General features: G+C 42.3%; 1 protein-coding gene across 1 annotated transcript in view; it reads right to left on the bottom strand.

Annotated features, from left to right (window-relative positions):
* The window catches only part of LOC109879434 (collagen alpha-1(XXVIII) chain-like), a 38,556-nt gene that overhangs the window by 6,107 nt on the left and 17,661 nt on the right, over positions 1–14,788 (bottom strand). The window contains exons 12-19 of the mRNA XM_020471606.2: positions 7,996–8,064; positions 7,828–7,896; positions 7,625–7,693; positions 3,557–3,625; positions 2,099–2,167; positions 457–525; positions 274–342; positions 94–165 (exon numbers count right to left, since the gene is read on the bottom strand). Of these exons, the coding sequence (XP_020327195.1) occupies positions 94–165; positions 274–342; positions 457–525; positions 2,099–2,167; positions 3,557–3,625; positions 7,625–7,693; positions 7,828–7,896; positions 7,996–8,064 (555 nt within the window). The remainder of the gene's footprint in view (positions 1–93; positions 166–273; positions 343–456; positions 526–2,098; positions 2,168–3,556; positions 3,626–7,624; positions 7,694–7,827; positions 7,897–7,995; positions 8,065–14,788) is intronic.

Genomic DNA, 14,788 nt, shown 5'->3' with positions numbered 1-14,788 from the left:
ACACACAAGCAAAGCATATGAATCCAATGGTCACATTCAAAGAGGTACAGTATGAACCTATGGTTCCCAGAGAGATGGCAGAAGGTGAAATACCTTCTGTCCCGGGGCCCCATCCTCTCCTGGGAGGCCAGGAAAACCAGCCAATCCTGACGCTCCTGGCTCACCCTGAAGAGAGATCGTTGGTCGTCTGTCTCACATCGCATCGACTACATATCCAAATGTGACACCACACCGAGGACAAACTACACATTGCATTTCCATTGGAGGACTCACCTTAGCCCCAGGTTCGCCAGCCCCTCTCTCTCCTGTTGAACCAAGCTCCCCTGGTAAGCCCTGGTCACCCTGTGGATGAGAGGAGCACCCATACACAGCCACTAGTATTAGCGATAGCCTAAACATGCCATAACCACAATTGATACAAATGTAAAGTCAAGGAAGAAGCATTCAAACACAGACCTTGGGCCCTGGATATCCATCTCCTTGTGGGCCCCTGCCCCCTGGTGGCCCCCGTGGCCCCTCTATACCCTGGTAGGACAGGAAGAACAGGGCAGTCACATTAGGACAGTAATCCATAAACTATGTTTTATTCTTTTTTTAAATTTCACCTTTTTTAACCAGGCAGGCCAGTTGAGAACAAGTTCTCATTTACAACTGCGACCTGGTCAAGATAAAGCAACGCAATGTGACACAAACAACAACACAGAGTTACACATGGAATAAACAAACGTACTGTCAATAACACAATAGAAAAAAGTCTATATACAGTGTGTGCAAATGGCGTGAGGTGGTAAGGCAATAAATAGGCCATAGTAGCGAAGTAATTACAATTTAGCAAATTAACATTGGAGTGATAGATGTGCAGATGATGATGCGCAAGTAGAAATACTGGTGAAAAGAAGAGTAAAAAAGTATATAAAAACAATATGGGGATGAGGTAGGTAGATTGGATGGGCTATTTACAGATGGGCTATGTACAGCTGAAGCGATCGGTTAGCTGCTCAGATAGCAGATGTTTAAAGTTAGTGAGGAGATATAAGCCTCCAACTTCAGCGATTTTTGCAATTCGTTCCAGTCATTGGCAGCAGAGAACTGGAAGGAAAGGCGGCCAAAGGAGGCATTGGCTTTGGGGATGACCAGTGAGATATGCCTGCTGGAGCGCATGCTACGGGTGGGTGTTGTTATCGTCACCAGTGAGCTGAGATAAGGCACAGCTTTAACTAGCAAAGATTTATAGATGACCTGGAGCCAGTAGGTGTGGCGACAAATATGTAGCAATGGCCAGCTGACGAGCGCATGCAGGTCGCAGTGGTGGGCGGTATATGGGGCTTTGGTGACAAAACGTACGGCACTGTGATATACTGCATCCAGTTTGCTGAGTAGAGTGTTGGAGGCAATTTTGTAAATGACATCGCTGAAGTCGAGGATCGGTAGGATAGTCAGTTTTATGAGGGCGGAGTGACTGAAAGAGGCTTTGTCGTGAAATAGGAAGCCAATTCCAGATTTAATGGATTGGATTGTAGATGTTTACTATGAGTCTGGAAGGAGAGTTTACTGTCTAGCCAGACACCTAGGTATTTGTATATGTCCACATATTCTATGTCAGAACCGTCCAGAGAAGTGATGCTAGTCGGGTGGGCGGGCAGGTGCGGGCAGTGATCGGTTGAAAAGCATGCATTTTGTTTTACTAGCGTTTAAGAGCAGTTGGAGGCCACGGAAGGAGTGTTGTATGGCATTGATGCTCGCTTGAAGGTTTGTTAACACAGTGTCCAAAGAAGGGCCAGGTGTATACAGAATGGTGTCGTCTGCGTAGAGGTGGATCAGGGAATCACCCGCAGCAAGAGCAACATCGTTGATATATACAAAGAAAAGAGTCGGCCCGAGAATTGAACCCTGTGGTACCCCATAGAGACTGCCAGAGGTCCAGACAACAGGTCCTCCGATTTGACACACTGAACTCTATCTGAGAAGTAATTGATGAACCAGGCGAGGCGATCATTTGAGAAACCAAGGCTGTTGAGTCTGCCGATAAGAAGACCGTGATTGATGTAAGGGTTATACTTGGTGAAACCTGTAATAATGAATAGGTGGGCCTACGTACCTTCTCCCCCTGAATGCCCAGGCCTGGCAGGCCGACAGGCCCTGGAAAACCTGGAGGGCCAAAGCCACCCTGAGGGTCACAAAGAGAGTCGTTGTTGGCATCATAGCTATAATTACACCAACACCAGCTCGCGGATGTTTTACAGGAAAAGTTAATTAAATAAATATACAAAAAGTACATATACATTTATATACATTGGTCTGGATAATCACCCTTTCATTATATGTTATAAAATGAAGGGAAAGTAGTCAACATAACACAATTACTGTGCTAAAAATCCTCCTGCTAGTCCCCTTGCTATTAAATATTGAGAATGTTCACACAATTGACTATTTTGATAGGCAATAAAGTAAACAAACTCCAGATCCAACGACCCAGTAATACATGCATGCCTCAGCTATAAAATGCCAGCATGATTCACTTTATAGTGTTAACAGGGCGGTTATAAAGTTACATGGCGTAAACACAGAATGTTAGCCAACTGCAACATTCATCCAAACCGTTAGCAGCATTCTTGCTGAAGGATTGGCCTCATATGATGAAAGCACTGCCAATATCCCAAGAATGAATTTCACCACAAGGCTAACCTTGCCAAGACTAATTGGGCCAAGAACAAACACCATTTTAAGGTCAATTAACGTTCAAATCTGTGAAAATGATCCTCAGCTACCGGAATTCTATCAGTGTTTGCTTCATTCATAATGGTATATTTAAGCAATAAGGTCCGAGGGGGTGTGGTATATGGCCAATTTACCACGGCTAAGGGCTGTTCTTAGCTCGACACAATACGGAGTGCCTGGACACTGCCCTTAGCCGTCGTATATTGGCTATATACCACAAACCCCCAAGGTGCCTTATTGCTATTAGAAACTGTTTACCAACGTAATTAGACCAGTAAAAATAACTTTTGTCATACCCGTGGTATAGGGTCTGACATACTACGGCTGTCAGCCAATCAGCGTTCAGTTTATAAATGTCATCAATTCATATCCCATAATCAGTGTGGGACCGTGATTCTATTTCTGACAGTACACAACGTTATTCAGGTAGAATGAGGCTGCATCAAAATAGCGTTAAGTAGATTTCTCTCCTTGTCTCCTCCCCTTTATCTGAAAACAGACTAGGTGAAAGCAAAAGACAAGAATCCTTCTGAACCAGGACTTTCCGTCCACATGTCCAGATCTTTAACACCAGTTTCAATGAAGGCAAAGAGACGAGGAGAGGAGGCCACTTTAGACAATTGAGATGCACCCTTTACATTAGCCTTGACCCCTGTGTGATTCATCACCACACAGATTCCATAGGGGCCTCATATATAACCTCAGTCTGAATGAGACCTAGATGCCAGTGCTTCTGGCCACTCCCTACCCAAGGCTCTTAATGTGTTCCTGGGGAACACTGCGTGTTTGTGTGAAGGCCATTCACCCAGATTTAGTTTATTTACAGTCTATACTGTACCTTGTCTCCTTTCAGTCCAGCGCCGGGCTGTCCTCTGGGTCCCCTCGGCCCCTCCAGGCCCCGGTCCCCCTGCGGAGAGACAAACACAGCTCTTTACAATTCTCTTCAACTCTTCAGTCTCTCTCTCTGTCTCTCTGCCCTAAAACAGCAACACAGATAGTTATTCATTGACGGAAAACAATATGATCCCGCGAACGAAAAACCACAAGGCTGATGGGAACAATGGAACATTCTGGAAACGTTAAACTGAGTTTTTCCTTCCGCCTTGGCAAAAGGTTCAAGCATTCTGTTGTAATTTGTGTTAACGTCTATCTATGTGCCACGCCGAGGCTGGTTCGCAAGGTGACAACGGACGTTCGTTTACTGTGTCTGTTCCTGCGTGAGAGACAGGAAGTCTAAACAGGAACGTGAAAGGGATTCTGGAAACTTCTTCAGATATCTTCCCAGCCTCGCATGCATCCACTCTGGGTCCCCCCGGTCGAGGCGGGTTGTTGAGATGCCGGAGGACATGTTTAGTGTTTGGCACCGAGCGAGAGTCGATCAGCACTGGTGGAGATGGAAACCACAGCGACCAGCTGAATGTCGTTGAAGGTTCTTTGTACTTAATCACTGCAAGAGTCACGCGCCGAATAAAAGAAAAAAAATATGAAGTTAATTACACAATAATCAAAGTTGAAGCCAAGAGAGAGAGACAGTGAGAGCCTTGTATGTGTGCAAAACATATCCCATTACCTCAGAGGTTACCTCAGGACTAGGGAGAATACACTCTGCAGCTACATCATTAGCATTAGCAATACCTGAGGACAAACCAGCAACAGAATATACCTGCAACGGAGCTTAGATAAAATGTACACATTAATCCCCCATAATCTTCCATTTCTTCACCCCAGCAGGTGCTGATGACAAGGGTAGCAGTTAAAAAAAGAAAACTCTTCAGCTCTCGTGAATCTGGAACTTGCCAGAACTTGTGACTAGCAACAGAGCACTGCTGCTCATAACCAGAGCTGTGTCTCTGGGCTCAGTCTCAATGCAGGAAAGTAAAAGCCTTGAGGCCATCTCTAATAGTAGAAGCTTCTAGATGACTGGTGGAAACTCACACCGTCACTCTCTCCAGAGTAAACTGCCAGATAAATATCTCTGATGATAGGAGTTTCAATGAAATAATGCAATAAACGATGTGTCTCCTCAGTCAGTTGACTGGACTATTATCGAAGTTGCAACTTTGCCAAACAGAGATTACATTTGGCGTGATGTTACTTAAGAGCGTTCCCAAAACGTAATCAAGCGTTGTTTTCCCAGACCGTTCAGGAATGATCAAAACAATTGTTGATCTGTGTTCCCTCACCTGCCACTGGAAGCGTAATGTTATCCTCGTCGCTAAGTAGGCAATATAAACCTATAGTGGGGATAACAAGTATTTGATACACTGCCGGTTTTGCAGGTTTTCCTACTTACAAAGCATGTAGAGGTCTGTAATTGTTTATCATAGGTACACTTCAACTGTGAGAGACGGAATCTAAAACAAAAATCCAGAAAATCATATTGTATGATTTTTAAGTAATTCATTTGAATTTTATTGCATGACATAAGTATTTGATCACCTACCAACTAGTAAGAATTCCGGCTCTCACAGTTTTTCTTTAAGAAGCCCTCCTGTTCTCCACTCATTACCTGTATTAACTGCACCTGTTTGAACTCGTTACCTGTATAAAATACACCTGTCCACACACTCAATCAAACAGACTCCAACCTCTCCACAATGGCCAAGACCAGAGAGCTGTGTAAGGACATCAGGGATAAAATTGTAGACCTGCACAAGGCTGGGATGGGCTACAGGACGATAGGCAAGCAGCTTGGTGAGAAGGCAACAACTGTTGGCGCAATTATTAGAAAATGGAAGAAGTTCAAGATGACGGTCAATCACCCTCGGTCTGGGGCTCCATGCAAGATCTCACCTCGTGGGGCATCAATGATCATGAGGAAGGTGAGGGATTAGCCCAGAACTACACGACAGGACCTGGTCAATGACCTGAAGAGAGCTGGGACCACATTCTCAAAGAAAACAATTAGTAACACACTACGCCGTCATGGATTAAAATACTGCAGCGCACACAAGGTCCCCCTGCTCAAGCCAGCGCATGTCCAGGCCTGTCTGAAGTTTGCCAATGACCATCTGGATGATCCAGAGGAGGAATGGGAGAAGGTCATGTGGTCTGATGAGACAAAAATAGAGCATTTGTCTAAACTCCACTCGCCATGTTTGGAGGAATAAGAAGGATGAGTACAACCCCAGAACACCATCCCAACCGTGAAGCATGGAGGTGGAAACATCATTCTTTGGGGATGCTTTTCTGCGAAGGGGACAAGACAACTGCACCGTATTGAGGGGAGGATGGATGGGGCCATGTATCGCGAGATCTTGGCCAACAACCTCCTTCCCTCAGTAAGAGCATTGAAGATGGGTCGTGGCTGGGTCTTCCAGCATGACAACGACCTGAAACACACAGCCAGGGCAACTAAGGAGTGGCTCCGTAATAAGCATCTCAAGGTCCTGGAGTGGCCTAGCCAGTCTCCAGACCTGAACCTAATAGAAAATCTTTGGAGAGAGCTGAAAGTCCATATTGCCCAGCGACAGCCCCGAAACCTGAAGGATCTGGAGAAGGTCTGTATTGAGGAGTGGGCCAAAATCCCTGCTGCAGTGTGTGCAAACCTGGTCAAGAACTACAGGAAACGTATGATCTCTGTAATTGCAAACAAAGCTTTCTGTACCAAATATTAAGCTCTGCTTTTCTGATGTATCAAATACTTATATCATGCAATAAAATGCAAATGAATTACTTAAAAATCATACAATGTGATTTTCCGGATTTTTGTTTTAGATTCCATCTCTCACAGTTGAAGTGTACCTATGATAAAAATTACAGACCTCTACATGCTTTGTAAGTTGGAAAACCTGCAAAATCAGCAGTGTATCAAATACTTGTTCTCCCCACTGTATGTAATACTGTCAATACCGTAACACAGATCTCTTTCTAAAGGAATGGCATGTTTGCATTGATGCTTTTACGACCATTCTCTTACAAGTCGCAACAAGGGCGTAGGCTACAGTAGAACATAATATCTTTAGGAAGGCAAGACATGCACTGCAATGCAAATAGCATAGCTGTATCCTGGTAACACTTGAGTTCAGAGGATATGTAAGAGCAGGGAGAAAGAGAGAGGTCTGGTTTGGGCAGATGTAGCCCATGTGTGCCTGAGCAACCCAGTGAAAAGCAGATGGACTCATTCCTTCCTTCTGGTCTCGGTTGAGTGACTCACTCCTTTCATGTTCTACAGGGGTTCTGGATAGCTTCTGGGGGTTTCCCAGCCCAGGGCCTGTATGGGTTCACCTGACGTCCTTTTGAACTATGAACTTCGCCTACAGTGCCTTGCGAAAGTATTCGGCCCCCTTGAACTTTGCGACCTTTTGCCACATTTCAGGCTTCAAACATAAAGATATAAAACTGTATGAGCTCGAGCTGTTTTGCAAGGAGGAATGGGGAAAAAGTCTCTCGCTGTGCAAAACTGATAGAGACATACCCCAAGCGACTTACAGCTGTAATTGCAGCAAAAGGTGGCGCTACAAAGTATTAACTTAAGGGGGCTGAATAATTTTGCACGCCCAATTTTTCAGTTTTTGATTTGTTAAAAAAGTTTGAAATATCCAATAAATGTCGTTCCACTTCATGATTGTGTCCCACTTGTTGATTCTTCACAAAAAAATACAGTTTTATATCTTTATGTTTGAAGCCTGAAATGTGGCAAAAGGTTGCAAAGTTCAAGGGGGCCGAATACTTTCGCAAGGCACTGTACCTGCATGCTGGAAGTTACTCCGTAGTAGAACAAGAAATCACTGATCGATAGATCCATTGCATGTGACACTGTGATACCAAATAGAGGTGTAATTCAGATGGACTTTTATGGCGCTGCGTCTTCTCCTATAACCATCATCCGTGTGATGTTCCTGATTTTACAGCGACAGATCTGGAGCCCAGACCGGGACACATCTCTGCAGATGCTCAGTCATACCTTTGGCCCGGCAAAGCCTTCTCCTATAGGACCCTTCTCTCCTTGGACGCCCTGCGGCCCTTGAGGCCCCTGTGAAACACAAACAAACAAATCAACCAATGATGAACAGACTTGAATAACCATAGACTCCATACAGCTACATGAACACCCATTTCACTGAGTATTCATAAATGCATGCGTACATTGTGGTAGCGCTAACTCACAGGTAGTCCAGGTTCCCCTACGCCAGGTGGTCCCGGAGGCCCCAGTCGCCCCTGGAACCCCACATCACCCTGCAGAGAGAGTTGAACACCCGCGAGGTGAGATACAACAGGTGGTTGGGGGAAAATGTCATTCTCATTTTTCAAAACAATGGGGTGATGGAGTGATACCTTGTGTCCAGGAAGCCCGATCCCAGTTTCTCCTTGTATTCCAGGTGGTCCAGAAAGTCCCCGCTCACCCTACAAAACACACACGTAACCACACACACACACACACAATTCAGTATACAGGTCATTCATATTTAAATGTGTTTGGCACAACAACAATTCATAAGTCTCTCTCCCTCCTTCTCCTCCACTATAGGCCAACAAGAGCAGAACTCTTTGAACGAGGTGACATAATTTCCATTGAATTCCTCTTAGCTTTAACCTCACACCACCATCACTAACCCAGCCATTACCTCACCACATAAACCAATACACACACACACGTACACACAACACCACACACACCACCAAACACTGACCTCAAACATTAACATTTTTCCCTTCACACATCTTCCATCAATCAAATTCTACCAGGGGTTCAGGCTACCACTAGGTGTTCTGAAACTCCTCGAGAATTCAAATCACTATTGTTAAAAGCCATTAATCAAACACAGTGCCCTCCGTAATTATTAGGACAGTGAATCATGTTTTCCTCTTATGGCGCTATTGTCCAAAAGTTTGGATTTTAAATCAAACAATGACTATGAGGTAAAAGTGCACTGTCAGCTTTAATATGAGGGTATTTTCATCCATATCGGGTGAACTGTTTATAAATTACAGCACTTTTTGTATATAGTCTCCCCCCCCCCCCTCCCCATGAGAAAGTTACAGACACACAAATATCATACCCCCCCCAAAAACGCTAGCCTTCCCTGTAATTGTTACGGTGAGAGGTTAGCATGTATGATACTTGTGCGTCTTTCGCACTCATCATTATTGATGATTCACTCAGGATTATCCGTAATCATGGTAGCATCCACATTAATGTAGAGGTGTTTAGAAAAATATTATATTCTTAATTACAATAAAAGTGACTCCAAGATGACAAAATACATTATTTAACATTTATTTCTATTGGGAACAAAATAATCTGAAACACAACCAAAACAAAGAGCAAATGCATGCAACAAATTTGTAGAGCTACCAGCTTGATGTAGTCATTGTATGCTATTAATATGGGACCAAATACTTAACATTTTACTACTTAAATACACATAAGTGAAATTGTCCCAATACTTTTGCTCCTCTAAAATAGGGGGACTATGTACAAAAAGTGCTGTAATTTCTAAACGGTTCACCCGATATGGGTGAAGATACCCTAAATTTAAAGCTGACAGTCTGCCCTCTAACCTCCTAGTCATTGTTTGATTTCAAATCCAAACTTTTGGAGTATAGAGCCAAAAGAAGAAAATATGCTTCACAGTTCCAATAATGACGTATGGCATTATAATAGAAGTAAATCAACATGCTGTTCTAACAAGAACAGTGTGAGAAGACGGCTGTCACGTCCTGACCTTAGTTACATTCTTATGTCTCTATTTTAGTTTGGTCAGGGCGTGAGTTGGGGTGGGCATTCTATGTTTTGTTGTGTTAGATTTCTATGTGTATGGCCTGGTATGGTTCCCAATCAGAGGCCTTTGTCAATCGTTGTCTCTGATTGAGAACCATACTGAGGCAGCCTGTTTTCCCACTATGGGTTGTGGGTAGTTGTTTTCTGTTTTGGGTGTTTTCATCTCACAGAACTGTTTTGTTTGGTTCACTCTCTCTCTTTGTTGTTTTTTGGTTATTGCAGTGTTCAGTTTATTTATTAAAATTAACATGGGCACTTACCACGCTGAGTTTTGGTCTGATCCTTGACCCTCGATCATTACAACGGCAGAGATATCTCACTGCGTAGGCTAGTCTACATACTGCTCTCTTTGTCAGACATTAGTTCTACGATAACAAGAACAGTGCGAGGAGACGGCAGAGATATTTCACTACGTAGGCTAGTCTACATACTGTTCTCTTTGTAAGACATTAGTCTGCCATTCATTTTTTATCTTGGATGACAGTCAAACAAGCAACATAAACATTCTTTCAAAACAATTAAGCCTCTGAATGCTTGACTGGGAGTGTGGGCATATGTCAGACTTGGCAGTAATGTTGCTGAGAGAAGTTTGAAAAACAAACTGACAAGATAATAACATGATTATAATCCCTCAACGGGTCTGTGGCGTTCATGCAATGACTGATGATACTTAGCAAGTAATGTATCCATTCAAAACATTAATGCACACATACTTGGTCAATCATCTGCCGTCTGCTTTTGGGCCCCACTTGAATCTGTCTGTCAGAAGCTCTGGTCCAGGGCCGCAAGGTGTTTAATCATGTATGCCAAGGGAAGTCAGGCTTCCCCAAATATTTAACCAATAAAAACATTTAAATGATAAACTCATGTATCTTTTGCCTCTCTCTGTATTTTCATAATCTTACGTCAATTCACAAGTGGCTGAATCTCACCGGAGAAATCATCAGAGTGAGGGAAACAGCGCCCCTCCATCTCAGTATGTGTAGCCCATGTATATGATTCTGTCAAGACCAAAAGAGTATAACATGTTGCCGCCGTACCATTTCATTGATGCCAGCAAGCGCTTGGACTCCCTTGATAAAACAAATACATAAAATAATTAGCCAACAAACTGCGGGTTGCCCCGGTGCAGCAAAATGCACCCATAAAGAGGCCAGTTTGGATTTGGCTTCAGACCAATTAAATCACTTCCTTTGCAATCATAATTTTCAGAAAAACATGTCTGTTTCTGGTCTGCTTGTGTTGATGTCCTGCAGTAGCTAGATTGCTAAATCGGCCCTTTGGCAAACCATTGATGGAGATTGGGTTTTGGACTTGTGGTTTTGAATGAATTGTCTGTACAGGCCAATGATTATGACATGGATTCTGATCTAACTATAAATTAAGATGTTGTGCCACTGGCCTGAGATGATTACAGTTCAATATGTGTAGACTAGTAGTCTCACATTAACTAGCTAGCTAGATAACTTAGCTGGTTCATTGTTGCCCATGCAAGGAGGTCAGGCTAGCAAGCATTTTAGCTAGGTAGCATATGACAACAAAAGCTAAAAGTGCACTGTATGACAGACAATAGACCATTTTGCCAACATGAAAGAGAGGAGGAAGGCATTGGCGTTCAATTAGTGTGAGTGCAAAAACAAATATTTTTACTTGCGCACACACACGTACGTACATACACACACACACACACACACACACACACACACACAGAAATCAGAACCAGGGACAGCCACATGATATTTAGCAGCATTGATTGGACTACATTGTTTTTGGTATTTTTATATTTGTTTTCAGTATATTAAACTAAGCATGTTCTTGTTGATTTGATGATGTTTAAATGTTTAAGTTGAAATGGTGCTGGTATAGCGGAGGCAGTGCTGCTGTTGTCCTTGTGCTGACTTGCTGTATCTCCATGGTTCTAAATCAGTAGCTCTTTAGTAAACTGTTGAAAACATAAACTTGCTTGACCATGCTGCAGGTGATATACAGTTGAAGTCGGAAGTTTACATACACCTTAGCCAAATACATTTCAACTCAGTTTCACAATTCCTGACATTTAATCCTTGTAAAAATCCCCTGTCTTAGGTCAGTTAGGATCACCACTTTATTTTAAGAATGTGAAATGTTAGAATAATAATATTTATTTCAGCTTTTATTTCTTTCATCACATTCCCAGTGGGTCGGAAGTTACCATAGACTCTATTAGTATTTGGTAGCAATGCCTTTAAATTGTTTAACTTGGGTCAAATGTTTCGGGTAGCCTTCCACAAGCTTCCCATAATAAGTTGGGTGATTTTTGATTTCCCCATGATGTCAAGCAAAGAGGCACTGAGTTTGAAGCTTGGCCTTAAAATATATCCACAGGTACACCTCCAATTGACTCAAATGATGTCAATTAGCCTATCAGAAGCTTCTAAAGCCATGACATCATTTTCTGGAATTTTCCAAGCTGTTTAAAGGCACAGTCAACTTAGTGTATGTAAACTTCTGACCCACTGGAATTGTGATACATTGAATTATAAGTGAAATAATCTGTCTGTAAACAATTGTTGGGAAAATTCTTTGTGTCATGCAGAAAGTAGATGTCCTAACTGACTTGCCAAAACTATAGTTTGTTAACAAGAAATTGGTGGAGTGGTTGAAAAACGAGTTTTAATGTCTCCAACCTAAGTGTATGTAAACTTCCGACTTCAACTGTAACTGTTGATATGCACTATTAGCTTTGTGGACTTCAACAGACAGATGTTGCTCTCCGGTTTTGTGATGAAACAAGTCTATGTGTAGTTGAATTTATGCCACCACTGTGTGACTTGTCTTTTTGTTGTCACGGCCTTATTATATATCTCGTGGCGTATGAATGAATGGTTAGGGAGCAAACAACGCAATTATCACAACATGGGCTGTAATTTGGCTTTTTTACTGGCTTGGTTTCCTCAGCGTTTTTGCCCAGTAGCACCGCTGCTGCCCAGGTCCACCCAATCAGATTGATCTGGTTTAAGCATTATTGAGGACTTGAATAGTGTTTTGGTATAGACAAATGTTAACTTCTTATGGCTGGGGGCAGTATTGAGTAGCTTGGATGAATAAGGTGCCCAGAGTAAACTGCCTGCTACTCAGGCCCAGTTGCTAATATATGCATATTATTAGTATATGTGGATAGTGTCATGACTAGAATTTGTCGCCCTGCACTTTCACTGGCTGTTCTCATATCAATCCCGTTAGCGAGTGATTTTGAGAGTGAAAAACTGAAAAATCTATAGGAAAACTCGTTAAAAACATATAAAAACATAGTATTTCTCACACCGGGTGCCTTTCCTTCATACTGTTTGGGAACTTTTTGGCAAAATTAGAGTATACCCGCTTCTTCAGTCACCACTACACCACTGCATAAGGCCGACGGAAAGACAACAGTCACACACAGCATGATGTTAAAGGATAAGTAGTCCATTCACTCGGACATAATAAGCCAGTAGGTCCCAATCACAAGAATACAAAAACACAACCATTAAGCATTTCCCAATCGAAATGTACATGTATTACTTCCCATTGAAAAACACATTTCAAGTTTAGCACACAAAGTAACTGATCACCTAAAGTTTAAATGCAACAAAGAGATGGCTAACAACAGCAAGCGTGCTGCAATAAAAAAAACACAATTCCACTCACCAGATGAGGATAAATTTATTGTTGAAGTTATTTTTGAAAAGGGGGAAGCTAACAAATTAGCGACAACAACTCCTGCTGCTGCTGCAAACTAGCCTACAACAAAAGCTAACTAGACAATGGAAAATCCTGATTGGATCTTTTTTTCACTTCAGTGTTAACCCTTTCCTGGAGAGATTAAATCAGATTAAATCAGAACATCATTGAAAAGCATAATATAATTATAATTATTATAATAATAATTTTAGAAATCCTTAGCACTTCTTTGAAGACATAGAAGGCCCATTTTCCCCACTGTAATAAGTTGTAGAGTGGCTCTATTTTCTCTCGGCATGCATTTTTTTTCACTATTCTGCATGTCTAAATAATCCATATGTTGTTCTGAAATATGAACACAGAAACACTCTTATTATGGTGGTGATTTGATAAAATTACTATCATGGCCTTGAATGGGACTTGGCATTTTTCTGGTTACGGTCTGGACTTGGTGTCGGACTGCCAATTTTCTTCAACCATGAACCCAAGAAACCAAAGACCTGATCCAAACCAGATTCCATACACCCAGACATAATTGATGTAGTCCAGCCCGTATTGTCCCAATACTTTTGCTCCTCTAAAATAGGGGGACTATGTACAAAAAGTGCTGTAATTTCTAAACGGTTCACCCGATATGGGTGAAGATACCCTAAATTTAAAGCTGACAGTCTGCACTCTAACCTCCTAGTCATTGTTTGATTTCAAATCCAAACTTTTGGAGTATAGTGCCGAAATAAGAAAATATGCTTCACAGTTCCAATAATGACGTATGGCATTATAATAGAAGTAAATCAACATGCTGTTCTAACAAGAACAGTGTGAGAAGACAGCTGTCACGTCCTGACCTTAGTTACATTCTTATGTCTCTATTTTAGTTTGGTCAGGGCGTGAGTTGGGGTTGGCATTCTATGTTTTGTTCTGTGTGTTAGATTTCTATGTGTATGGCCTGGTATGGTTCCCAATCAGAGGCAGCTGTCAATCGTTGTCTCTGATTGAGAACCATACTGAGGCAGCCTGTTTTCCCACTATGGTTTGTGGGTAGTTGTTTTCTGTTTTGTGTGTCTTCACCTTACAGAACTGTTTCGTTTCGTTCACTCTCTCTCTTTGTTGTTTTTTGGTTATTGCAGTGTTCAATTTATTTATGAAAATTGACATGGACACTTACCACGCTGCGTTTTCTTCTGATCCTTCCTATTCCTCATCCGAGGAGGACAACGATCGTTACAAAGGCAGAGATATTTCAGTGCGTAGGCTAGTCTACATACTGTTCTCTTTGTAAGACATTAGTCTGCCATTAATTTGATCTTGGATGACAGTCAAACAAGCAACATAAACATTCTTTCAAAACAATTAAGCCTCTGAATGCTTGACTGGGAGTGTGGGCATATGTCAGACTTGGCAGTAATGTTGCTGAGAGAAGTTTGAAAAACAAACTGACAAGATAATAACATGATTATAATCACTCAACGGGGCTGTGGCGTTCGTGCAATGACTGATGATACTTAGCAAGTAATGTATCCATTCAAAACATTAATGCACACATACTTGGTCAATCATCTGCCGTCTGCTTTTGGGCCCCACTTGAATCTGTCTGTCAGAAGCTCTGGTCCAGGGCCGCACGGAACATCCTGGACCAGATCTAGTCAG

Source organism: Oncorhynchus kisutch, linkage group LG16, assembly GCF_002021735.2.
Source record: "Oncorhynchus kisutch isolate 150728-3 linkage group LG16, Okis_V2, whole genome shotgun sequence".
In the NCBI taxonomy this organism is placed as follows: domain Eukaryota; kingdom Metazoa; phylum Chordata; class Actinopteri; order Salmoniformes; family Salmonidae; genus Oncorhynchus; species Oncorhynchus kisutch.
The sequence above is the reverse complement of the archived record's forward strand: the minus strand, read 5'-3'. Positions and strand labels throughout refer to the sequence as shown.